The 27,101-nt window shown below is 40.4% G+C and overlaps 1 protein-coding gene across 17 annotated transcripts in view; it reads left to right on the forward strand.

Annotated features, from left to right (window-relative positions):
• The window catches only part of RUBCN (rubicon autophagy regulator), a 91,063-nt gene that overhangs the window by 56,593 nt on the left and 7,369 nt on the right, over positions 1-27,101 (forward strand). For 6 of the 17 annotated variants that reach the window (XM_053564522.1, XM_053564530.1, XM_053564524.1 and 3 more), the window contains 13 exons: positions 2,763-2,846; positions 4,577-4,772; positions 5,524-5,630; positions 6,715-6,871; positions 7,431-7,961; positions 9,364-9,408; positions 11,786-11,875; positions 12,598-12,713; positions 13,422-13,632; positions 14,645-14,746; positions 17,610-17,684; positions 25,971-26,031; positions 26,740-26,872. In XM_053564522.1, the coding sequence (XP_053420497.1) occupies positions 2,763-2,846; positions 4,577-4,772; positions 5,524-5,630; positions 6,715-6,871; positions 7,431-7,961; positions 9,364-9,408; positions 11,786-11,875; positions 12,598-12,713; positions 13,422-13,632; positions 14,645-14,746; positions 17,610-17,684; positions 25,971-26,031; positions 26,740-26,872 (1,908 nt within the window). The remainder of the gene's footprint in view (positions 1-2,762; positions 2,847-4,576; positions 4,773-5,523; positions 5,631-6,714; positions 6,872-7,430; positions 7,962-9,363; positions 9,409-11,785; positions 11,876-12,597; positions 12,714-13,421; positions 13,633-14,644; positions 14,747-17,609; positions 17,685-25,970; positions 26,032-26,739; positions 26,873-27,101) is intronic. The other 11 variants (XM_053564525.1, XM_053564514.1, XM_053564527.1 and 8 more) reach the window with 9 other exon arrangements.

A 27,101-nucleotide genomic window follows, 5' to 3' on the forward strand; every position in this document is an offset into this window, starting at 1 on the left:
TCTGTTCCATACATCTACCTCTCTGTTTTTGTGCCGGTACCATGCAGTTTTGATCACTATCGATTTATAGTATAATCTGATGTCTGGTAGCATGATTCCTCCTGCTTTGTTTTTATTTCTGAGTAATGTCTTAGCTATTCGAGGTTTTTTCTGATTCCATATAAAACGAAGTATTTTTTCGGTCGTTAAAGTATGACAGTGGAGCTTTAATAGGGATTGCATTAAAATTGTATATTGCTTTGGGTAATATGGACATTTTAACAATGTTGATTCTTCGCAGCCATGAGCATGGTATGTTTTTCCATTTGTTAACATCTTCAGCTATTTCTTTTCTCTGAATTTCATAGTTCTCTTTATAGAGATCTTTCACGTCCTTTGTTAGGTAAACTCCCAACTATTTCATCTTCTTTGGCACTACTGTGAAAGGAATAGAGTCCTTGACTGTTTTTTCAGCTTGATTATTGTTGGTATATACAAAGGCTACAGATTTATGAGTGTTGATTTTGTAACCTGAGATGCTGCTGTATTCCTTGATCACTTCTAAGAGTTTTGTAGTAGAATCCCTGGTGTTTTCCAGATATACAATCATATCATCTGCGAAGAGTGAAAGTTTGATCTCTTCTGACCCTATATGGATACCCTTGATCGCTTTTTCTTGCCTAATTGTGATGGCTAAGACTTCCGTTACAATGTTAAAAAGCAGTGGAGACAATGGGCAACCTTGCCTGGTTCCTGATCTGAGTGGAAATGATTTCAGTTTAACTCCATTCAATACGATATTGGCTGTGGGTTTGCTGTAGATGGCTTCTATCAGTTTAAGAAATATCCCTTCTATACCCATTTTGTTAAGTGTTCTGTTCATGAAAGGATGCTGGATATTATCATAAAGCTTTTTCTGCATCAATGAGAGAATCATATGGTCTTTGTTTTTAATTTGTTTATGTGCTGAATTATATTTATAGATTTACGTATATTAAACCAGCCTTGAAACCCCGAGATAAAACCCACTTGGTCATGGTGTATAATTTGTTTGATGTGTTGCTGGATTCTGTTTGCTAGGATCTTGTTGAATATTTTTGCATCAATATTCATTAGTGGTATTGGTCTATAATTTTATTTTCTTGTTGGGTCTTTTCCTGGTTTGGGGATTAAGGTGATGTTTGCTTCATAGAATGTGTTGGGAAGTATTCCTTCTTGAAAACCAATTTTAGATGCTATTCACTTAAAAGTGATATAAACAGGAGACATGCTGGAATTGATATCCCATTGCTGGCCAGCTCTGTCTGGTCATTTAATATTGACTAAACCAGAAACCAAGGACCAGAAACTCTGCCAAACTGCTGTCAAAATACTAAACGTCTCCAAAATGCTGATTGTCAAAATGAGCCTGTACGTCAGACATTGCTAGTTCTCACTTGCATCTTTCTCGTGTAGCGGAGGTCCACTGACTTTTGAGATGCTTTTTGGATCATCTATTAAGTTCTGATATATCTTAAGGTCTCTTTCTAGGTTGATTTTGTTGTATCAGTTGGTCTGTCTCTTGATACTTGTGCTAGTTCTCATGTGCACATACTCTCTCTATATATAATTTTTTGTTCTTTTGTTTTGGAGACAGTGTCTCACTCGGTTGCTCATACTGGAGTGCAGTGGCCTAATCATAGCTCACTCCTTATAACCTCACTCACTCATAACCTCAAACTCCTAGGCTCAAGCAGTCCTCTGCCTCAGCCTCCTAAATAGATGGGATTACCAGCACATACCATCATGCCCAGCTATTTTTTTTTTAAGAAATAGATATGGGGGGTGGTGCCTGTGGCTCAGTGAGTAAGGCACCGGCCCCATATACCGAGGTTGGCGGGTTCAAACCCAGCCCCGGCTGAACTGCAACCAAAAAATAGCCGGGCGTTGTGGCAGGCGCCTGTAATCCCAGCTGCTTGGGAGGCTGAGGCAGGAGAATCGCGGAAGCCCAAGAGCTAGAGGTTGCTGTGAGTCCTGTGTACATCATGGCACTCTACTGAAGGCAGTAAGGTGAGACTCTGTCTCTACAAAAAAAAAAAGAAAGAAAGAAATAGATATGGGTCCTATTATTTTGCCCAGGCAGGTCTTGAACTTCTGGCCTCAAGTGATCCTCCTGACTTGGCCTTCCAAAGTGCTCAGTTTACAGGTGTGAGGCATCTCATCCAGCCCTATATTTTTTGGATTATTTAGATGCCGGTTTTAATTTCTGTGCAGTAGTCTCAGAAAGAATTCTCAAAAACAACCATTGAATTTTCATGGTATAAACATTTTGCTATCATGTTCAGGCTTATTCCATTTATCCAGGACTGAACATTTCTTTGATCCTAAATACAGCCCTTTCTTGACCTGGATAGCATGGGAAAAGTGGTATGTTTCTTTATGTAATTTTGCTTGCTGTAGGGACTAAAGATAACCTATCTCTGGTGTTTAACAAATAACCCTTTGCCACAGTTACCTTTTAGAAAATAAATGATGGAGAAAGAGGGGTAGAAAATGTATTATTTTTGCAGTACACCTTCTATAACAGGCATTTATTAGCTCTTCAAAAGAATGATTAAAATAATTTTTAACAATTAGGCTTTAAAAGAGTGAACATGTGTATATATTCCTTTGATTGATGCTGAGAACCTTTGTTGAAGCAAAGAAGGGTTATGCTCTTTTTTTCTCTCTTTGAATGTCAACACTAGAGTTAGATTTAGTCCAAAATGGTAGTGATTTGCTCACTTTGTGCTTTCTGTCTGCAGGTTTGCTGCCGCCAGACTGATTACTGGCAATTTGTGAAAGACATTCGGTGGCTCAGTCCCCACTCAGCCCTTCATGTGGAGAAGGTAAGAAGGAAAGGAGAGCTGGTATGCTTAGATGTAGCTACATTTCTTCAATGCTTGTTTTGTCACAAGAGTCTCCCAGACTAGAAGGACATAGTTGTCGAGTTCCTGTTAACTGAGGAAAGGAAATTATCCCCATAGAGCTGACTTGGAGGGGAAAGTTACTGCATTTTAACAAATAAACCTGCAGGCCAGGCGCTGTGGCTCACGCCTATAATCCTAGCACTCTGGGAGGCCGAGGCAGGCTGATTGCTTGAGCTCACCAGTTCTAAACAGCCTGAGCAAGAGCGAGACCCTGTTTCTAAAAATAGCTGGGTGTTGCAGCCAGTGCCTGTAGTCCCAGCTACTTGGGAGGCTGAAACAAGAGGATTACTTGAGCCCAAGAGATTGAGGTTGCTGTGAGCTATGACGCCACAGCACTCTTATCAAGGGCAGTGAAGTGAGACTCTGTCTCAAAAAAATAAAATAAAAATTAAACCCACAAATCCATTGATCCAGGCTACTTTAATCTCCTTTCCGGAAGGGAAGAAAAGGTTTTGTTGTCTTCAAAAATCTGTGTGTATGGGACCAGGGTGAAGCTTTTCAAAATCCAGGGCAAAACGCAAGAGTCTCCTTAAAGTAGTAGAGAAAATGGGAACTGATAAGTTAATAACTGTTCAAGAAGAAGATGTTGTACCAATCAGAAAGAAGTGTAAGGTTTCTGGAGGGAAGTATCAGATGGAGCTAAATATGCTCCTAATGGCTTGGGTTGTCACAGTAGCAGTCCAGTTTTCTCTCCTCTCACAGCTCAGTTAGGGAAATTGAGCTCAGTGAAGTTTGGTGACTTGGCCGAAGTTACATAGCTAATTCAGAATAATCACTGCCTATTTTGTGTATGTATTTATTTAATTCTTTATTATGGGAAATTTCAAATATATATAAAATTAGAAGAGTGAAATGAACTGTGAAATACCCAACACCTGTCAATACATGACCAGTCTAGTTTCATGTATATCCCAGATTCATTGCTGAGATGATTTCAGGAAAAGTAACTCATTTCTAAATGATTAGACAACTAAATCACAGAGTGTCTTACTGGCCTTTTTTGTGAGACAAGGCCAGAGCCCATAGATTTTCTTTGTCCTTCTCACTTTACTTTCCCCACCAAACCTCCTTCCAACTTCTTGTTCTAAAATGAACTGTAGTCATTTCCTGTTAGAAGTTGCCTGCAGTTGCCATCTATGCATTTTTTGCACTGATTTGGGGCTATGAAACCATAGTTTTAGAGACAGCCAAATAGGAGGAATTCCCAAATAAAGAATGCCTTGGCTAGAGCCAAAATGAAGTGCTCAGATGGCTTTCTTCTCTTTAGTGGAGAATATTTGGTGGCATTTTTTTCTAGGTCCTTTGTTCCAGATTTTTGTTGCATTTTTTTCTGAAATAGAGGCGTTTGAGAGAAGCCGAGAAGTCAAGTTCATCCTTCGTCTAAATACCCCAGAACAGATTCCTTTTTGGAGTTAGAGCATAAAGAGCCAGATTTAGCAGCTTTGTCCTCTCCCGGTGCTGTGTGTCAAGTTTTTAAGTTTTTAGTTCCTCACCGGTGGTCTAGTTTAGTATTGAAGCCATTAATCCCTTATTTTGTTATCTTTCTCCAATATCCTCTAATGCCAGGTGGAGGAAAGTACCTCTGAGGGTCTTACATGTCTTAATTTAGTTCTCAGGTCGTTAGGCCTAAATCTTGCTGTGTCTTCCAGGATGTATCTTTTGACTCCTGCCTGTTTGCTTCCCAGTTCATCCACTTACATGAGAATGGCCAGACCAGTGGTGATGGTGTGAGTGAGCGTGCCATTGCAGAATTGTGGCTGCAGCACAGCTTGCAGTGCCACTGTCTCTCAGCCCAGCTCCGACCTCTGCTCGGGGATAGACAGTATATCAGAAAATTCTACACAGGTGGGTGAGGCCATTTAAGATTGGTGCTTATACATCTTCATTCTCTTCTATTTCACTATTCTTTTATAGAAATGTCCCTCTTGGGTGGCGCCAGTGGCTCAAATGAGTAGGGCGCCGGCCCCATATGCTGGAGGTGGTGAGTTCAAACCCAGCCTGGCCAAAAACTGCAAAAAAAAAAAAAAAAGACAGAAAAAGAGAAAAAAAGAAATGTCCCTCTCACCTGAGAGCCTCATTTTTACTTGATGCCATAGGCATAATACTCAGAAACATGTATCTAGTCTTCTCTTTCACCTCCTGTGTAAAACACACTCAGACTCATGCTAAGGTCTTTCCCTACTCCCATACACACAAACCAGTAAGAATAACTACCATTTACTGAGAGTTTCTATGTGCCAGTCACCGTTACACTGTATTATACTCTTCACAACAGCCCTGAGAATTGGCATTAGTACCCTTGCTTTCCAGCCAGAGAGACAGAGCCAAAGGAGGTTTGTGACTAGGCCCAAATCACCCACTCTAGGATTCAAATTTGAATCATTCTAACTTTGATGCCTCATGCCTTGGCCCCTTTGCTATATGTACATTATTTAGCCTCTACTATACTTTGCTTGTTCCTGAATTCCCTTCAGTGGCAAGCTTCTACCTTATTCATTTTTACTTTATTTCTCTCTCTCCCTGAGCTTCTCCTAGAGCCAAACAGGGACATTAAAGATGTTGGGCTCCATCACCATGGTAGTTTTTCTCTTCCCAGATTCTGCTTTCCTGCTAAGTGAGGCCCACGTCACAGCCATGCTCCAGTGCCTGGAAGCAGTGGAACAAAACAACCCCCGTCTCCTGGCTCAGATTGATGCATCTATGGTAAAGGGGACAAGGGGTTATCTGTATCTATACTGGGCCCCTGGATCCCTCACCATGATGTACCCTTCTATAGCAAGCTACTTGAACAGTTGTGAGCTGAAAGGCTTTCATTTTATAAAATCCATAGAGAAAAGGAGAAGTACTGTGAAATACCTATTGAAATAAGAAGTCTAAGCTTAGGTCTGTTTGCTGGGAGCAGGGGTATGCTTTTTAAATGCCTGGGATCTTTAGTCTGAGTAAGTTTCTCCTTAAGGCTTGACAAAGTGCTGGTGAGGAAAGGATGGTTCTAAATCAGGAGTAGGGTTTAGTGTCAGGCCTAGTATGGCTTAGTGTTAAATGGAATCTCTTTTTTTTTTTTTCTTTGATATAATATAAAGAAAATGTTTTAATACAAAGGAAATTTTGCCTATAATTAAATCACCCCATCGCTAATACTCAAATCAGTGCCTTAGCTAGAATGGAATTGAAGTCTCTATTCCTTTTAGAAGGAGATCTCATCTCTCCTGTTTCTTTTCATTGTTGGTAACTATTCATTGAACACTTCCCATGCACTAGGTGCTATCTATGTACAATTTAATGCTCACAACTATATGAGGTAAGCATTAATCTGATTTTATAAAGGAGGCCACTGAGGCATGGAGATAAGGCATTTGTCCAAAGTTTAGACCAAGTACCTTATAAGTGATAGGGCCTGGATTTGAACCTGGGTCTGTATGCCTTCTGATTCCATATGCATAATCTTTTTTTTTTTTTTTTACAAACCAAGAAGAGTTCTGGACACATGCATAATCTTAAGCACTTTGTTGTGCTGCCTCCATGTTAAAGCACTCTTGGTTGACCACCTGGAAGGATTCTAGTGCAGAAGCTGTGAGGTATAGCAGGACTTAAAAGTTTCAAGTTTTAAGTTGTGTGCCGTAGTAGAGGGTAATTATGCTGTAACAATAGGCTATGTGTAAAGTCCGTGCCTATCGCCAAAGGCCAGCTTCTACCAGCATTTCTAAAGTACTGACTGGCCCTCTCTGAGGCCCAGTATCTTTGACTGTGACACATTTTGTTTTGTTTTGTTTTGTTTTGTTTTGTTTAGTTCGCCAGAAAGCACGAGAGCCCACTATTGGTGACAAAGAGCCAGAGTTTGACAGCTCTGCCTGGTTCCACATACACCCCTCCAACCAGCTATGCTCAGCATTCCTACTTCGGGTCCTTTTCTAGCCTGAATCAATCCATACCCAGCAACAGCTCAGGTACAGGGGCAGGAAGGGGTGCTTAACGACGTGTATCCCCAGCCATGGAAAGTAGAAGACTTTGTTGGTGCTCTAACAGGTTGAGAATTGAGCATAGGGTTGGTGCTGTTTGTCAAACTTCATGTCTTAATAATAGATATCTTAAAAAGTTATATAGTGACTAGCCTAAGATAATTCAGTAGAATCATTATATAACGGGGGAAAGAGAAATATTTTCAGATTTCCCAGGTTTCTAATCCAGATTGCTGAGAAGGCATTTAAATAACAGCTAACATTTATTGATTATTTACCACATGCTATGCTCTTTAATAATCAATTGATATGTATTATCTCATTTGATCCTTAAAATAGTCCTATGAGGTATAGGTATTATTGTTCATTTTCCAGATGAGGAAGTATTTACTAATGCTTCTAAATAATTTTTTTACTTTGACTTTTCCTGAGGTAATATCATGGGTCCTGTATATCCAGTAATAATAAAGAGTTTGGTCCTTAGTTGTAGAAAAGCCCTTTTCCAAATATACTGCAGGATTCTTTACCCTTTCTTTTTCTATCCTAGAGAGAAGATCTAATTCTGTTTCATTCTCTGGCCTACCCTGGAAACCTCAAGAAAGCAGAGGGCACATCACACCAGTGGAAGATCAAACCATCCAACCCTCCCAGCTCTCAGTCTCTGCAGTAGCCAGGGATTCCCCTTCAGCCCCAGATGAGATGAGTTCCAGCACTCTGACCAGCCCCATAGAGGCATCCTGGGGCGGCAGCCAAAATGATTCCCCAAGTGATGCTAGTGAGGGACCTGAGTACCTGGCCATCGGCAACCTGGAGCCCCGGGACCGGACTGCCAGCTGTCAGAGTCACAGCAGCAACGCCGACAGCAGCAGCTCAAACTTATTCTCCAGCAGCTCTCAGAAGCCAGGTTCTGCTGCCTCTTCCTTAGGGGACCAGGACAGAGGTAGAGAGAGCCAACTGTCCAGTGTCCTTCGCAGGTCCAGCTTTTCAGAGGGCCAGACACTCGCTGTCACCAGTGGGACAAAGAAGAGCCACATTCGCTCCCATTCAGATACCAACATTGCCTCCAGAGGACCCCCAGGTAATGAGCACCAGCTGCTGGTTAGCAAGGTGGCCCCTGAATTTAGGGCACAAAGGAAGGTTTGGTTCTGAGATTTTTTTCAAGTGGCAGAAAGACAGGTTATGTTTCTGAAGACACAATATTCTGCTTTGTAATGTGAGAGAGAAGTTTATAATATAATACCAATAACTCAAAATCTCTGAGTTTGTTTATGTTTGTTCCATTGTACATTCCTAAATATTAAATGCTTTCCTGGATTCTTTACTAGTTCCGTAACATCAGAAGATAGTGTGACTCAAGTTTTAAATATGTCTGTCAGTCTGAGGGAAAGTATTAATGAGCTTTGAAAATAATCCCATTAAATTTCTTCTCTCTTCCTGTGATTTCTTAGAAGTTTGGTCAGGATGTAATACCAGTATGAGAGAAAGTGATAGTAGGATTTTCTAATTAAAATTACGGCTATAGTGAGTATGGGGTGGTGTGACCTAGTCACCAAGTAGGTGAGGCTGACTGCTGCCTCACTGATTCGGGCTGAGAGGCAGTCAGATAAGGAGGCCCTGGCCACTGGGACCTCCCTCACAGAAGCATTGGCTGGTAGCAGGAGCAGCCTAAACCTAAGGAAGGTGGGTTTCATTGCTTTTGCCATCTCCCTGCCATCATCTTTCCTGGGTTTTTGGTATCTGGCAGGCTTTAGTTGTGTTTAATTTGTAGTAGAATCTCTCTAACAGCAAGTATAATATGGACCTTCGTCCTCAAAGCCATTTTGTGTCAGGAAAGCCCCAGAAATAAAATATTCAAAGTTCAATAAGACCAAAAAATAAATATAAAAAAGAGGATTCCCTTTAGCAACTGGAGCTTCCGTTGCTTTCTCTTTGTAATTTCTAGAAAGGTGAGAGCTAAGGTCCTCATCTGAAACCAGCTGAATGACAAAACTTTTGTCTGTGTTTCCCTTAAACCTGTGATTTGACTTACTGGAACTCTCTAGGAGAAAAATCTCCAAATCAAAGCCTGTCTTCCCATGAGCTTTCTTACATGTGAAGAGTGCTTGGGTTAGATCCTTACCTCAAGATCTGCTACTACAGTCCTGGTACCTACCATACTCCAAGCCACTGGCCTTTGAGCATGTATAACTTTCCCGCCCCCTTCCTTGAATCCATGTGGATTCCAGAAACCATGGTAACCTACATTGAAAAAGGGAGCCAGGGAAAACCTTTGCCGAAGGGTCTGAGGAAGTACGGTTCATGAATAGCTTCTTGTACAAGTCATCCCTCCTTCAGCACTGGGATTCCCTCTGAGGAATTGCATCCCCATTTTTGCTAGGTAAAATTTAGGATACTCTTTTTTTTTTTTTTTTTTCTTTTTTCTTTTCTTCTTTCTCTATTCTTATTTGCTCTGTCTGGACTCTCCTTTCTGTAATCTACAGGAGGCCCCAGGAATATCACCATTATAGTTGAAGATCCCATTGCAGGTTTGGGAGTCAGTCTTCCACCTCCTAATTCTTCTGCTTCTTCTCTGTGACCATCATGCTTAATTCAGAACGTCCTTTTCCAGTCTGGTGTCAAATCAAGTCTGGCTAGTTTGGTCCTGTTGTGATGCTTGGACCTGTCTGTAAAGTGTCACCAATATTTCATGTGATATGTTTTCTGTCGACAACTTCCAGATGCCTCCTTTAGTCTCCCAGCAACTTCTAGGAGGCAGAATCAAGACTTACCAATTCAGTTTTGCTCAAAAGTGAAACTGAGACCTGCTGTCTGTCTAATACATCATGATGCATCCCATGACAGAATTCTAATGACTCAGTTACTTCTATGGATTACTTTATTTTCCTTGAATTAACACCAGATTGTGTTTATCCCGTCTGTGGTTTTGGATGTGTGTGCATGCTTTTTCCATCTCCTAGAGTTCCCTATTTCCTTTTTCTTTCACTTCATTCCCCTAAATTCCTGCATCCCATTTCATCCATTGCATGGGATTTTTCTAGTGACTTAAGTTTATTTCCTTGGTTTTCATGCTAGTGTTCAAACCCAGTCTTGTGTTCTATTCTGGGTAGCATATTTCATGGAGATACATGTATTAATACTAGAATGTGTCTGAAAGACAGAGTGGTAAGGGAGGACTGAAAATCATGGTGTCCTCGAAATAGATGAAGTCAGTGGGTGGTTAGCTTGGAAAGGAGAAGGTTAAAGAGGAATAAAGTCTATAAAATCATTATTCAGAAGAGCACTATTGTTCCTGAGATGAGAAATTGTAAGAAGGCAGATATCAAGTGAGTACAAGGAGATTCTGAGAATCAGTCAAATGGACAGCACCAAAAGTAGTGATTTCAATATATGCAAAGGCTGAATGACCCCTTGTAAGAAGTAAGGTTATGGTGTTGGGATTTGTGCTGTGTGCTGGTTTGACTGCAGATCTCGAACGTCCCTCCAAGTCATGGTTTTTTACCAAAGCATCGTGGTGACTGCTAGTTTGCCCTCAGTTTGTTCCTCAGAGGATCAGAACCCTCTGCCAAGGCCACCAGAAGTTTTTGAAGCCCAAGGAAAACACAAAATTATCTCTTATCACACAGTAGCATTTTTGTGAGAGGAGCAGCTGACAGGTTGGCAGTGTCAGGGAAATGAGTCAGACGCAGCTCAGACTTAGATTCTCCCTCAGCAGCCTCCTCATTTCTCAAGCACCCACTTGGTTTTCTACCTGCTCTTCTTTCTGTGGCACTAGAAATTTTGTGTTTTGTTCTGAAGAACATCAGTTTCTTATTTCCTTACAAACCCTGCCTGCTGCAACTTGCAACTCTCACTATTACTATTCCCAGGCACCTGCTACTTTTCCAGCCTTCTCTTGAAACCTCTTCCTTCCTTCTTCCAATAAGGATAGGCCCACAGCTCTATACTTTGGTTACAAGGCCCTTTTCTTTGGCTTCTGGAGCATTGCCTTGATGCTTTTTTTAAGGACATTACTGGATTTTATTTTGTTTCCTTAGTGCATAAGAACCTTCTGATATTATTATTATTATTTTATTGTTTTAGACAGGGTCTTACTGTGATGCCCAGGCTAGTGTCAAACTCCTGGGCTCAAGTAATTCTCCCACTTTAGCCTCCCAAGTCCTTCTGTTATTACTATTACTACTATTATTATTATTTTGAGACAGAGTCTCACTCTGTCACCCTGGGTTGAGTGCCATGGCATCATAGCTCACAGCAACCTTAATCTCTTGGGCTCAAGTGATCCTCTTGCCTCAGCCTCCCAAGTAGCTGGGACTACAGGTTCCTGCCACAACACCCAGCTATTTTTGTTTTTAGAGATAGGATCTCGTTCTTGCTCAGGCTGGGCTTGAACTCATGAGCTCCAGCAATCCACTCGTCTCAGCCTCCCAGAGTGCTAGGATTACAGGTGTGAGCCACCAGGCCTGGCCTCTGATATTATTTTAAAACCTAGTATGAAGGTATCAGAAAAGTTTCAATGTGCTTATCTTTGTTTTGCCTTCTGAAGACCATTTTCTAAATTGGTTTGTCAAGAGGGTAGAAATTGGCTGCTATTCCTATAAGTTTGGTTAAAAGATGGAAGAAAAGATTTCATGAATCCATTTTGATTTGATTCTTTTTCACCTTTGTGTTGTCCCATTCTGAATCATGTTTCTTCTTTTCCACTGAGAATGTGCTGACTTCCCAGCTCCTTTCCTCCACGTGTTCCTGTCTTCTTGGGCTGTTCTCTCTTGGTGTGCCATCTCTTTCCCGTTTGGGAGGGCTTTGGGAGTGAATGCCGTTAACTGTTGAAACTCCAAAGTTGAGAATGTATCTGTTGCTCACTTTGTGTGTATGTTTTTACTCCCTGGTGGTCACTGTCACTAGAATCCTGCAATGATAAGTCGAAGTTGAAAGGCCCCTTATCTGGTCAAGGCAGTGAAGGCAGCACACCCAGCTCTCTGTACATGGAGTATGGTAAGTGAGTACTAGGAAGGCCAGGGCTAAAATTTGTATCTTTTCTCTGCTCTCCCCTTGTGCCTACTAAGCTCTAAGTGTTGGGGTTCATCTCAACTCTGTGGCGGGTACACACAGTACAGTCTCACCCACCATTTGTCATTTTCAACCCCTGTGCTAGAAATCACACCTCCCTGCCATTCCTCTTATTCCTCTCTGACTCAGGGGTCCCACCCTGTCTTATGCTTTGGGTGTCATCACCATGTGTCAGTTGATCCAGATGGAATGTCTCTTTGAGTGGGTGGGAGGGACCTTGAAAAGAGATCTTGGAACATCTGGGCTTAATGACCAGAAGACAAGCTCTACATGGAAATCAGGCACAGGAGGAAGCCATGTGTGTCCTCTTCTGACTCTCACTACCGGGTTTAAACAACTTAATTATTTTTTTCCTTTTGGTGGGGTAGGAGGGAGACTATGTTGTCTTTAAATTTAGATGGTAAAAGGTTTGTCTCTAGGCTCCCTCCATTTATTCCACCTTTCTCCAATCAACAGGCTTATTGATTTGGGATTCTAAGAGTCTAAGTAAGGTGGACATCTTCTTTTCAACCTTTAATTCCTAGTTACCTGGAAGACTTGGGAACATTTTTAGTGTAAAAATCTTCAGACTCCTCAAAGAAGCTTGGCTATTACAGATTCGCATTTCAAGTCAAAGCTTTTTACATCCATGTTACATTTTCCCACAGAGGGTGGTCAGTACCTATGCTCAGGGGAAGGGATGTTCCGAAGACCATCAGAAGGACAGTCACTCATCAGCTACCTCTCTGAGCAAGACTTTGGCAGCTGTGCAGACCTGGAAAAGGTGAGGAATATAAGGGGCTAAAGAGCTGATGAGTTGAGAGATCTGGCCTGAGGGTCTGTAGCACCATTTGTTTTAATGAAATTTGGGGTACACAGCAGTGACATGAATACTGTAGTAAAGATATGATTGCAGTAAAGGTGATTTCTATTTCTGAGGAACTCTTTAGGGTGTGTGTGCTCGTTGTCAAGTCTAAAATATTATCGATTTTATCTTAAAAGCCCACCAGGGCAGAGAAATCTTCAATTTTTGCCATATAATTATTGTTCTCTTGACCTTGGAACTTTAAGTAAATACTGTTTCCAGAACCAATGTCTATATTTTGGTCAGAGGCTTAGATATGTAATAAATAACATCCTTTTAACATTTTATAGCTTACAAAGCTGTAACTTTATCTCGAGACATACCACTTACCTTAATACTTCCTGTATAGGTGTATGACTTTGAGAAAGAGTCTGATTCCTGGGCCTCTTCTCTGTCATATTTTTGTATAGAAAGTGGGGCAGGAAGGGACCGACATGGCTAGGTAAGAAAGCAAAGAGAATCTCAAATAAGTTTTCTGGCCATCAGCTTTCCTTACAGTAAAAATGTGCATTTCCCCTGGGTGTCTTCAATAAAAGTGGCACATATTTTGGAAGCTCCATTTTCTAACATTATCATCAGTGAGGCAAACCCCTTCCCAGGCAACTTTCGGTGCTCTCCTTCCTGCAGGAGAATGCCCACTTCAGCATCTCAGAGTCCTTGATTGCTGCCATTGAGCTGATGAAATGCAATATGATGAGCCAGTGCCTAGAAGAGGAAGAGGTGGAGGAAGAAGACAGTGATAGAGAAATCCAAGAACTGAAGCAGAAGATCCGCCTTCGACGCCAGGAGATCCGAACTAAGAATATGTTCCCCATGTACCAGGATACTGAGCATGGAAGTGAGTGAAGCCTATGAACAACTCTGTTCCCACATTTTTAAGGTTTCAGAATAAGACTTGGTGCCTTGTGGGTTTTCTTTTTGGTTTTAATTTGGGATGTTATACCCTTCAAAACAAGGGTTCTACTGCTGTCAGGGAGATAATTCTATGTTGTTCTATTTTTTTCCTACCATGCTAGGAATATTCATCCTAGAGTGCGTCTATTTCCTACATCAAAAATAGTTCCTTTTCAAAATTGGTTTCTTTTTTATTTTCTTTTTGAGATAGAGTCTTGCTATGTTGCCTAGGCTGTTTTTTGTTGTTTTTTTTTGTTTGTTCGTTTTTGAGACAGTCTTACTTTGTCACCCTAAATAGAGCACTGTGGTGTCATACCTCACATCCCAGTCTTAATCTCCTCTGGGCTCAAGCGATCCTCTTGCCTCAGCCTCCTGAGTAGCTGGAACTATAGGCGGCCACACAACCCCTGGCTATTTTTTAGAGATGAGGTCTCACTCTTGCTCAGGCTGGTCTTGAACTCGAGTTCAGGCAATCTACCCACCTCGGCCTCCCAGAGTGCTGGGATTAGAGATATGTGCCACCTTGCCCAGCTTGGCTGGTTTTGACTTCCTGGACTGAAGTGACCCTCTTGCCTCAGCCTCTTGTATACCTGGGATTATAGGCACAGGTTACCATGCCCACCTCCAAAATAGGTTTCTAATATGAGGGGAACTAAGAACACTGGTGCCATATTTGCTTTCCAGATACAGTACTTTCTATTTACTTAAAACTTTCTAAAGAGATAAACTAGCAAGAAGTGCTAGTTTCTATTCCAACAGTATCACTCTCAGCCAAGGTTCTATTTCTTTTTGTTGAAATCATACAAGGTCAAAAAATAAAAAGAAATCATACAAAGCCCCCCTTTTTTTTTATTTCTTTATTTACCATAATCCAGACATCAAGGGTACCAGAACCCTTTTATTGTGATACCACTTTCTGTCCTTTTTATTACCTTTTTTTTTTTTTAACACAACAGGCTGTCGAGTCACCTCCAGCAGTTCCCAGTTCAGTTCACGTGATTCAGCACAGTTTTCTGATTCTGGCTCTGCTGATGAGGTTGATGAATTTGAAATCCAAGGTAAGAAATGACAATTTATTATAAGGGAGCTTTCATTACCTGTTTCTTTCAATTTAGAATCATAATCTGAGAAGCTTTTCCTAAGTAAAATATCTTCATTATGGTCCATTACAGATCATTGTCAGCTATAATGACAGCTTGTCTTGCTAAAAACAAAATTCCTTTAAAGTTTAAGTAGAAAAGAACACTGATAGGAAGTGGTCCAAATGGAGTGGGTTGGCTGTTGAAGTCCTCAGTTACATTTTTCTTGGATTCTCATTCTGATTCTTCCTTCTAGCGCCTAAGGTTGGCCCATACCACATGAAATTAGATTCCTATTCTGTTGTGTTCCATAACACAATCGAAATTGTTTCAAAGTGTTCAAAAGGAGCTTTATTATAATCCTAAGAGAAAAGGGGAAAAAGAATCATGTGGGGAGAACAAAAAAGAAAAAGAATTAAGTTTACAAAGCTTAGCTTTAGTTAATGTCCTATGTGTACCAGTGCTAACTTGCTGAGCAGAATCATAGGCTCTTTCCATTGTTATTATTGTTGTTTGGAAGCTTTAGTATAGAGAAGGGGAAGAGTTCCAATCTGGGAAGACCTTGTGTTAAATCAGGTTAATGTTCCATTCCTGCAAGTCATATATTTCTTCAGGTTCTCATCAACAAAACAGTTTTCAGGAACATAAGTTTGTCCTCCATGGGTGAAACCAAGAGTAATATCCTTACAGAGGTAGATTGTCTCTGTAATTCTCTATTAACAACATACATATGTGTATATATATATATATATATATATATATATACACACACACACATATGTATGTGCATATATATAATATATACACAAATAAACTGTATCTATAATTCTATATCATAACATTGAACATGATGATGAATAAATCTTTTATTCCACGAAGCTCTGATTTCCTTTTTATACCAATCTAAGGAACCCATTCACCTGCACAGACCTCTAGATGTAGAAGCCAGATTTCTTCTCCATTCACAAATTCAGTTTTTATACATATCTTCCAGGTCCCCAGGAGGTCTTCTTTCTGTGTTCTCCTAAATATAGCTGATTTCTGTTCATGACAGTAATGGTCACTTAAAACTCCATTTTTTTCTTTGTATGTGGTTTCGCAACAATTCTTCAATTCCTCACCGCCAGCTGGGTGTCCTACAATCAGTTCTGACACTAACTACCCTGTTTCCCCAAAAAAGGTGTGCTCCCAAAGATGCGCTAGGTCTTATTTTCAGGGGACATCTTATCTTTCCTATAAGTAAGTCATATTTTTGGAGGATGTCTTATTTTCGGGAAAACGGGGTACTTGGAGTTTAGCACAGATCTCAGGGGTTAAGGGCTCAGTCCTATAAGATTAATTCCACTTCAGATGCCAGAGACAAGTAGGTTCACCAGGCTACCTGCACTTCTGTTCAGCTGGCTACAAATTCAGGGGTTCCCATGACCCCCTTGTCCCTAGATTAAGTAATACACTAGAATGACACAGAATTTAGGTAAATGATATATTTATAGTTTATTATAAATGATACAAATAAACAGCCACGTGAAGAGGTATATAGGGCAAGGTCCTAAAGTGTCCCAAGCACAGAAACCTCTGTCCTGTGGAGTCAAGACTTCACACTCCTAGTACATTGATAAGTTCACCAACTGGGAAGCTCCCCCAAACCTCATTCCAAGTTTTTAATTGAAATCTTATTATGGAGGGCGGCACCTGTGATCAAGTGGGTAGGGCGCCGGCCCCATATGCCAGAGGTGGCAGGTTCAAACCCAGCCCCGGCCAAAAAAAAAAAAAAAAGAAGTCTTATTATGGAAGTGTGCTTGAGTAAGCTATTGGCCATTGGTTTTGAACTCAATCGTCAGCCTTTCTCCCCTCCTTGAAGATGAAGGGGGAGGGAAAGTTCAAATCTTTTAATTATGTGATTGGTTTTTCTGGTGACCAGCTCCATTCTGAAGCTATCTAGGGGCTTGCCTAAAGTCACCCTATTAGCAAATAACTAAGGTATGTTTGAAAGGGGCTCCTTTTAAATAATAAAGAACATTGCTGTGTTTCAGGATATTCTAAGTGTTTTAGGATCTCTATGTCAGGAACCAGGGACAAAGATCAAATGTGTATTTTTTATTATATCATAGTCTATGATTGACTTCAAAGTTTCTTCTAATTAGAAGAAAGTAAGAGAGTTCTGCTCTCTCTCTCAGGATCAGTAATCAGAATTTCATGAGGGTAAATTCAGAACATTCTGCTTTACTGGGTATGGAACAGTCCACTTGACTATTAAATCTTTTTCCTGAACAAAGTAGAGAGCCAGGAGAAGTAGTTCAGTCTTAAAGGAACCTGCCTATGGGTGACAAAGTACACCCTGTTGTGTGCCCTGAAGAGATATTTAGTCAACTATTTTTCAAGTCAGTTCAGAGTGGAAATCCTTACAGACAGGGTTTCTTAAATTTAAGGATTTAAGACAGGGTTTCTTAACCTCAAGCTAGGTAATTCTTTATTGTGAAGGACTGTGCTGTACATCATAAGATGTTTAGCATCATCCTGGTCTATTCCAACTTGATGCCTGTAGTACCCTCCTCCGTAGTCAATATAATCAAAAATGTCACTAGACGTTGCCAAAATCACCCCTGGTTGAGAACTACCACCTTAAAAGATCCTTGATGTTAGGCTGGTATGGGAGCAATAAGTATCTTCCAAGCTGTAGTGAGTACCTACCTGCAGGTGTAACTTCCTAAAAGCCATTTCATCTGTTAAATCAAAAGTCAAGTTCTGATTCCAGGAACATGGGGTACAGAACTGTCATTATCAACAGTTTACTTCCTGTTAGCATACTAAAGGGCCCCCTTTTACAATCATTATTACACAGATGGTAGCGAAGGATCTAACCTGACTCACATGTCAAAGAATGGACTCTCAGTGTCGATGGCCTCGATGTTCTCAGGTAGCCTGTGTTGGAAGCGTGGATGTGCTCTTACATGCATGTATGTAAATATCGGAGGAGTTTTGTTTTGTTTTTTTTTGTATCAAGTGATCATTTGATACCTGTCAATGTATAGGACTTTGAACTAAATGGAAAAAACTGGACTTAAGCAATTTAGATATTCAAATATTCTTCCTCATATGACCCCAATAGTCTTCCTCAATCAGTTTGTCCTTGTTGATTCTTCCCTGCAGTTATAATTTTAGATTAAGCGGTCACTGTGATTGATAGAGGCCCTGGGCAGTTTAGAAAGGAGTGGTCATGAAAAATTTTAGTTCAAACCTATACCTAAGCTACTGCTACACATTGAGATAGCAGAAGTAGAATAGAATGGTATAAAGCTTAGTGTCTCTTTTGAATTTGCAGAGCCAACTTTCAGAAAGCTATCTTTGCTTGATACTTCATATAGAATTAGGATTTACTGCCATAAATGTTTGCCCTTAGTAATCACTTTGTGATCTAAACAAGTAGGCTTTCTGTAGGTGTAGTTAACTAAAAGAAACTGGCAGTTTTGTACCCCAAATGGCTTTAAAACATGTAAATAGGTCTAGTGTGATGGCTCATACCTCTGATCCTAGCACTATAGGAAGCCAAGATAGGAGGATCAGGAGTTTAATACCAGCCTGAGCAAGAGTGAGACCCCGTCTCTACTAAAAATAGAAAAATCAGCCAGGCACTGTAGTAGGCACCTGTCATCCCAGCTAGAAGGGAGGCTGAGGCAGGAGGATTGCTTGAACCTAGGGGTTGGAGGTTGCCCTGAGCTAGGCTGATGCCATGGCACTCCAGCCTGTAGCCTAGGTGGCCAAGTGAGACTCTGTCTCAAAAAAACACCACCACATATCGCTTCTCGGCCTTTTGGCTAAGATCAAGTGTAAAAAAACAACACCACAACCAAAACTTAGAGCTTTTTATTAAACAGTTATGATGTTAATATTGTCAGACACTAGAATTTGAAATAAGTATATTAGATTAGATTTATAGCAATAAAGACAAATACTACATTTTCTTACTCGGTGAAGAAGTTGATCTCTTGGAGGTAGACAGTAGAATGATATTTGCTTAAGGCTGGGAAGGGTTTGGGGGTGGGGTGGGGTGAAGTGAGATTGGTTAATGAGTACAAACATAGTTAGAAGGAATAAATTGTCATGTTCGTTAGTATAATAAGGTGACTATAGTTAACAATATATATTTCAAAATAGCTAAAAGATTTGTAGTGTTTCCATCAAAAAGAATTGTCATGTTCAAGGTGGTAGATGTCCTCAGTACCTTTATTTGAGCATTACATTATGTGTAGGTATCCATATATCACAGTACCTCATAAATATGTATCAATTTTTTAAATTAAAAAAAAGATTTAGAGAAATAAAAATAATTAGGTCCCTTTTTCTTTACTCTGAAAACGTTATAATTTATTCTAATATTATTCTTTCCCTCCTGAGAAGTAAATCATCCTAACTCTGAAAACGTTATAATTTATTCTAATATTATTCTTTCCCTCCTGAGAAGTAAATCATCCTAAGTCACTTTTTAACTGATTTCTAATGTATTTATAGCTATTATCCTTTCCTGGTGCATTACTGACTGTCAGCCACTTCTCCATCAGAGCATATTAAACCTGCTTTAATCGGGCAGCGCCTGTGGCTCCAGTGAGTAGGACGCTGGCCTCATACACCACCAAGGGTGGTGGGTTTGAACCCAGCCCCGGCCAAACTGCAACAAATAAATAGCTGGGTGTTGTGGCAGGCACCTGTAGTCCCAACTACTTGGGAGGCTGAGACAAGAGAATCACCTAAGCCCAAGAACTGGAGGTTGCTGTGAGCTGTGATGCCATGGCACTGTACCAAGGGCAACAAAATGAAACTGTCTCTAAAAAAAAAAAAAAATCCGCTTTAATCATAAGGCATACCTTTATTTGGTCTTCCTAGCATTCTTCCTTGCCCCATTTTAGGAGCTTTAACTTTTTATACACACATGACAGGTTTTACCCCAAGAAAAAGAAATATTTTTCAACTAAAAATCTATTTTTTCTTGTGACCCACAGTCCCAACACTTTATGGAGCATGGGAGGAAAGCAGTCAGTACAAGTCTCAATCAAAAGTAATGACTTACGCCTGGAGTCCCAGCTACTCGGGAGGCTGAGGCAGGAGAATCGCCTAAGCCCAGGAGTTGGAGGTTGCTGTGAGCTGTGTGATGCCATAGCACTCTACCGAGGGCGATAAAGTAAAACTCTGTCTCTAAAAAAAAAAGTAATGACTTAACATTTTTGTGGTCCTTTCTACATCCAGGTTCTCAATTATGAAAGTATTATTTATTTATTTTTATTTTTATTTTTTTTGAGACAGAGCCTCAAGCTTTAGCCCTGGGTAGAGTGCTATGGCATCACAGCTCACAGCAACCTCTTAACTCCTGGGCTTAAGCGATTCTCTTGTCTCAGCCTCCCAAGTAGCTGGGACTACAGGTGTCCACCACAAGGCCTGGCTATTTTTTGGTTGTAGCCGTCATTGTTTGACGGGCCCAGGCTGAATTCGTATGAGGCTGGCGCCTTAGCCACTTCAGCCACAGGCGCCAAGCCAATTTATAAGTTATTTTAATTTACTTTAGATTTCTTTATGGCTTTCTGTTCTCCAGCATCTGTTTCTGCTCTTTGAAAAAAAATTATTTTTTATATTTAATTTTTTTTATGAGGCAGGGTTTTGCTCTGTTGCTGAGGCTGGAGTGCAATGGCACAATCCTAGCTGACCACAGCCTTGAATTCTTGAGCTCAAGCAATCTTCCTGCCTCAGCCTCCACAATAGTTAGGACTACAGGCATGTGTGACCATATCTGACTAATTTTTTTTGGAGATGAAGTCTCACTGTTTTGCCCAGGCTGGTCTCAAACTTCTGCCTTAGGCGGTCCTCCCATCTTGGCCTCCCAAAGAGCTGAGATTATAGGTGTGAGCCACTCTGCCTGACCTGTTTCTGTTCTTTAATCAAATTTGTTACTGATACCAAAATCTTTCTAAAAAGTATCATTATACTTCTTATTAGCAATTTTCCTCATCATGTTCAGGGTTTTTTTTATAAACATGTCTCTTTTCGAACACTTTACATAATTTATACTATTAAATAGTCTTTTGGGATACCATCAGAGGAAGGTACCCATAATGCTTTTGAAAAAATTAAAGTACTTAAGTATCAGATTATGGATATCGCCTGTGATAAATACTCAGCATTTTGTAATATTCTGCTTAATGTAGTCACCGTTCTTAGATCCTGATTCATCAAGTAGGCCATATGGAACAGAATTGTTTATGAAGGCTCGACGCCTATAGCTCAAGTGGCTAGGGTGCCAGCCACATACACCAGAGTTGGCAGTTCTGAATGCAGCCCGGGCCTGCCAAACAACAATGACAACTACCAAAAAATAGCCGAGCGTTGTGGCAGGCACTTGTAGTCCCAGCTACTTGGAGGCTGAAGCAAGAGAATTGCTTAAGCCCAAGAGTCTGAGGTTGCTGGGAGCTGTAACTCCAAGGCACTCTATCAAGGGTAAGAGCTTGAAACTCTTGTCTCAAAAAAAAAGTATTTATGAAGAAAATAGATTTGAAAGTTACTTTCTCCCAGCAATAAAGTAGATATAAACTTGAAGGTCATAAAAAGTTTACTCATAAAAAGCTTTGTGTTCTCCCAGCTACTCGGGAGGCTGAGGCAAGAGAATCGCCTAAGCCTAGGAGCTGGAGGTTGCTGTGAACTGTGATGCTACGGCACTCTACTGAGGACGATAAAGTGAAACTCTGTTTCTAAAAAAAAAAAAACAAGCTTTGTACTCATCATCTATTCTTTTTTTTTATGCTGTCCTTCAGAAACATTTTTTAAGCAATTTTACTATGGTAAAATTTTATGTATTATGATTTCCCCACTTCAAGTATACAACTCTGATTTTTAATAAAATTTACTAAGTTGTACATCCATCACCATAATTTGCGTCTAGAACATTTTCATCACCCCAATAAGATCCCTGTGCCCATTCATAGCTAATTCCTATTCATACCCCTATCCCTAGTCCATGACCTAATGAACTATATAGATAGATTGACCTTTTCTGGACATTTTGTATAAATGGAATGAATAATAATATGTGATATGTGATCTTTTGTATCTGGCTTCTTTCACTTCATCTATTTATACTGATGGTTTCTGTTAAATTGGTTTGAGACTATTCATAAGCTCCCAACCCCAAGTGCTCTTTTCAGCTTCTTTGGTTTTAGGGTTTTGTTATACTTGTTTTTGTCTTTTCTGTTTTTGATCTCCTCTTCATCCTTTTCTGTTATAGCTTCATCACTTCTTTATCTTCCTTTATATATTCTTCTAGAGTTCCAGTCTTCTGCATATGTGTATCTAGTCAAGGTCCAATCGAGAGAAGACAAAAACCACACAGTAATTTGAATAGGGAAAGCTTAATATAAAAAATTAGTAACAATAATGGGAGATTTGTGTAAAGGGAGATTGACTCATAAGCAGTAAAAAGAACTCTAAAGAATACAGGAAGAGCAGATAAGAGATAGAACATCTGGGGAAGGAACAAATGTAAAAGAGGGCCACATCCCTAAGGCTGAGATCTAGACCTTCTGGCTTAGTGGATGGTGGAGGTTCTCTGAAACTCAGAGCTGCCCTAAGGTAGTACACAAACCAAGGGACACTATCCAGGAGGAGATGTCATGTCAATGACTCTTGCTAGGAAACCATTCTCTGGGATGCTGGGGTAGGCTGCCCCAGGAGGTGTGTGCCTCAGGACTCACAGAATACTGGGGAAAGCAGTTTATGCGGAGGTGCTAAAGAGAACCTATGGCTTTCACTGTAAAGCTCTCAGAAGAAGCTCTCCCAGGGGGTACCAACGATTGCTGTTATGAGGATTACCACTCCTGGCTATCTGCTGCAAAGCTGCCCAAGGCATGCTTTGCCAGGAAAATTCTCATTCACTGCAGGAGTCAGCTGAGAAAGCACGACAGAACAGCAAGAGAACAGAACGGCAACAGCATCCCTCCAGTGCCCTCTACTGGCAGAGCTTAACATCGTGCCGGCTGGCAAAGGAGAAACATTTACGGGTCCAGCTCCATTATCACAGAGCAAGCAAAAATAAGAGCAGATTTGGAGCTGAAAGGAAATAAACTGATAGATGGCATAATATACTATAAAGAAGAAAGTCCATGAGTTATATTTTTGGGCAAGTTTTTAAATTATATCCAATTTAAGGTAATCAGTTGTTTCTTCATCTCTCCCTACCTTTTTAATCATTTTTTTCTCTTTTTATTTTTATTTATTTATTTTTTGTTTTTTGAGACAGTCTTACTTTGTCACCCTCAATAGAGTGCTATGGCATCACAGCTCACAGCAACCTCAAACTCTTGGGCTCAAGTGATTGTCTTGCCTAAGCCTCCCAAATAGCTGGGACTACAGGTACCCGCAACACCTTGCTATTTTTAGAAATGGGTCTCACTCTTGCTCAGGCTGGTCTCAGGTTAATCCACTCACCTCGGCCTCCCAGAGTGCTAGGATTACAGGCGTGAGTCTCTGCACCTGGCCTTGTTTCCCACTTTTTAAAACAAGAATAATTATGGTTCTCTTTTTAAAGTATTTTTCCTGAGCTAGCTATTACAGAAAATTCATTGAAGTTGGATTCTAAGATGTGTTTGGTATTACCTCATTTGCTAAAAGGAAAACAGGATGGGAACCAACATCAAACTGGCCAGTAAAGTCTGAGGCTGAATCTTCCTGTGCTTCATTTATTTCACTTAAAAATGTTCATATTTTGCTAAGGTACCTAAATTTTAACCAGTTCTTTCCTGATCACCTAATACCAGTGTCTAGACATGCAGCAAATTCTTCTCCTTATTGTATGTCATTTTTGTTGTTTGTCTTTATAACTTTTTTCAATCAGTATTAATAGCCTTAGCATTAAAAGCACTTGAAATCAGTTCTCTTGGAAAACATATATTTGTTTTTGTACACAAAAATCAATAAAAATTTTCATAATTATGCTTAATTCCACTTGGAGGGTTAGTTTGTCAGGCTACTTTCTAAATTGCTCTCACTTGGGATACATTTAATCTATCCATTTGAATAGCTTCCTCCTCTCTCTTTACTCCTTAGTTATCTGTCTTGACCTTGGTCTGCTTTTACTCAGATCCTCAGCTAGTGTTCCCACCATGTCAACTTAGTCACCTGCTTGAGCTGACCAGAGAGCCAACAAGATACAGTATAGGCCCGCTATCCATAGAGCCTTGGGGTACTTGTCCAGTGTCAGGTGTCATGTCCCTTTTGGAATCAAGTGCTGCCTCTCTCCATCCTTTAGGACCTTTCCTCTATAGCAGCGGTTCTCAACCTGTGGGTCGTGACCCACAGGAACTGTATTAAAGGGCCGGTTGACAACTACTGCCCTAAAGCCATGTGCTCCTTGGCACTCTTGGAAGAATTCATGATTAGCTAGGAAGTCCCCGCAAGTACCTCTGACCTCATTGTACGTCTGCTAAAAAAGAAAGGGAGGAAACATGATAAATATGACTTTATTGTATTTTCTAAAGACAAGAGAATGACTTTATTTTTCTCTCAAAGAAAAAAAGATTTCCTCTTTGTGAGGGTAAAGAACTTCTAAATAGTCTTATGAAGACAGAGGTTCCTTAGCAACCATGAACTATCACCCACCTCTTCTCTCTAGTGTATACTGTTTTCTTTAATAGCCTGGTACTAAAGTAACAAAATTGGTTAGCTCTTTGTTCAGATATATCTAACTAAGATTTAGATACAAAGCACTATTATACCTTTATGTACAAAGCACCATGAGAAGTGCTAGGGTAAATCCAAGGCAGTGTATGAGTGTTATCTAAATACATGTTGCAAATCAGATGGTCTATGACAGTCTAGTCTACATTTTCCTACACTTTTTTTCTTTTTTCTACTAGCACTAATTAGAAATAGACAGCTAGCAGTGCATTGGGATCTGGATTTTGGTGATGCAAATTCACACAGAAAATTTGATATACACGAACATCTTTGTTGTTAAATAAAATAGGGTTTGTTAATTGCCAGAAAAAATGTATTGTCTTGTTTTTCTGTGCTTAGAGAGCATATGAAAACAGATTTCAATCCAGTTATCTTACTCATGTATATAGCTTTGAAGACATTAATTTATCAACAATATTATTTGAGTATATGCTTGCATGCAGAGCTTGTGTTAAGTATTTTGGAGTTGAAAGAAGAATTAAAGACAATTTCCTTTTTTCACAGGAAGATTTTGTACTCTAGCTGTACATACAAAAAAATCTGTGTGCATGGGAAACATTTGAGGAATAATTGAGCTGCTCACTCAAGGGCAGAGTGATGTCATATAAGCTCTCCTGAGTGTTCAGACACAGTAAATTGATCATTGTGTAGACTTAATTAAAGGTCCTTTCACTGGGCATTGAAGGAAGTAAGAGCATTTATCAGAGCAGTCTTGTTTTTGTGACTTGGATAGGTTCTATCTTCCTTTCTTGACTATGACTGCTGTATTTCACATTCCCCTCCATTAAAAGTGTTTGGTAGATGAGGTCTCTGGAGGTTCAAGCACATTAGTTTTAGAAATCTCCTTAGAGGGGGGTTCTCTCTGTGTTACCTAGACTGAAGTGCAGTGGCTATTCACATGTGCAATCATAGTGTACTGCAGCCTCAGACTCCTGGGTTCAGATAATCTTTCTGCCTCAGTGTCCTGAGTGGCTGGGATTACAGACCCATGCTATAGCACCCGGCTTCCACATACATTTAATGAATAACCTCGATGACACAAGTTATGTGTTAGGCACTAATTCTTTTTATATATATATATAAAAAGAGCCAGATATATGGAGTTATTGCCTCTGTGAGCTTGCCATTTTAAAAAGCTTGAGATTTAGAGAATGAGGGAGAAATTTGAATCATTCCTGTCATGTTTGTGCTTGCTAGAGGTTGTGTCCTTGTGTGCTTAGGATGATTCCCTCACTATTTCCACCTGGATTTGTAACACTTTGACCTTTTCAGCGCTATGCATAATGTCACTAATTCAGTCTGGTTTTGACTTGAATAAAGCTAAATTATAAGTTGTGTTTAGTGCTTCACCTGTTCCTTATCCTGCATAGAGTATCACACCTAACTGCTGCCCTGAGTGCTTAGCTTGTAAGATACCTTGTAATGGTTTCATTATCCCTTGCTGCCTCCCTTTCCACGCCCCCTCCAGTCATCTCTGGTTTCCATTTAGATGCTGACATCAGAAGGAGCACAGCCTCAAGCGGCAAATCCTTCATTTCCTCGCAGACCTTGTGAGTACTTTTTTTTTTTTTTTGTAAATTAAACTTTGGGATATATGAAGAGACAAGCCCAGTTCTTTGCTTGTGGATAGGAAAGGCCATGGGAAAAGCCATTCAAATTCACAAAGAGATGAAGTTAAAGTGACAACCCCAAGGGAAGAGAGCAGAAGATCTTTGGTCCAAAGTGGGGGCATACTTATGGAGGCAGAGCTCAAAGTGTGAATTATCCTTCTTGACTGACTCTGATCAAAACCAGGACCCCAGAAAAGAGGGCAATGATCTTGATTTTTTGATATGAAATTAAATTGAACAGGTTCCATGTTGTAGACCCAGGTAGGGGAAACAGTAGCTCATTTTAGGAAGAAAAATAGTTCTTTATAGTCCACAAAGCAGTTTTACTCACTATATTTTGTAAGCAGTCATTATAATCTCCATTTTTCAGTTAAATAAACTAGAGTTCAGAGAAAGGAAATGACAAGAGTTCTTAATTAGCAGTGCCATGTGATACTAGTAAGTGGCATTTGAATCTAAGTCTTCGGACTGTCATTGCATTTGTGTGCGAAGATGATGAGAAAAGCAGCTGAGCAGAATAGAGGTGCTGTGAGTGCTGTGAGTTCTCTCAGCCCAGAAGTTGCTGTGTGTGGCATCAGTCCTGAAGGGAAGGCCCCATCTGCCTGACTTTTCTCTGTGCTCACCTTTCCTTGATTCTCTCCTTTCCAGCTCCCACTGCTTTCTACACTCCACATCTGCAGAGGCCGTGGCCATGGGGCTCCTGAAGCAGTTTGAGGGGATGCAGCTTCCAGCTGCCTCGGAGCTGGAGTGGCTAGTCCCAGAGCATGATGCCCCTCAAAAGGTAAGCTCTCAGCTCTTCCTCCCTGCCCAGGAGGCTGTGAGCTCTCTGATCTTGTTCTCCTTCATCACATGCACCCAGTCTGGAATGAACCTGTATGTTTCCTTCCTTACTCATAGAAGCCATTTATTACAAATGCGTGGAATGAATAAATGAATGAGTGAATACTTGCTTTTGCCTAGACTTTCCATAGCAATCATCACAACAAAGACACTGGTTTCTTTATTGTCCT

Source organism: Nycticebus coucang, chromosome 16 (genome assembly GCF_027406575.1).
Source record: "Nycticebus coucang isolate mNycCou1 chromosome 16, mNycCou1.pri, whole genome shotgun sequence".
Lineage (NCBI taxonomy): Eukaryota > Metazoa > Chordata > Mammalia > Primates > Lorisidae > Nycticebus > Nycticebus coucang.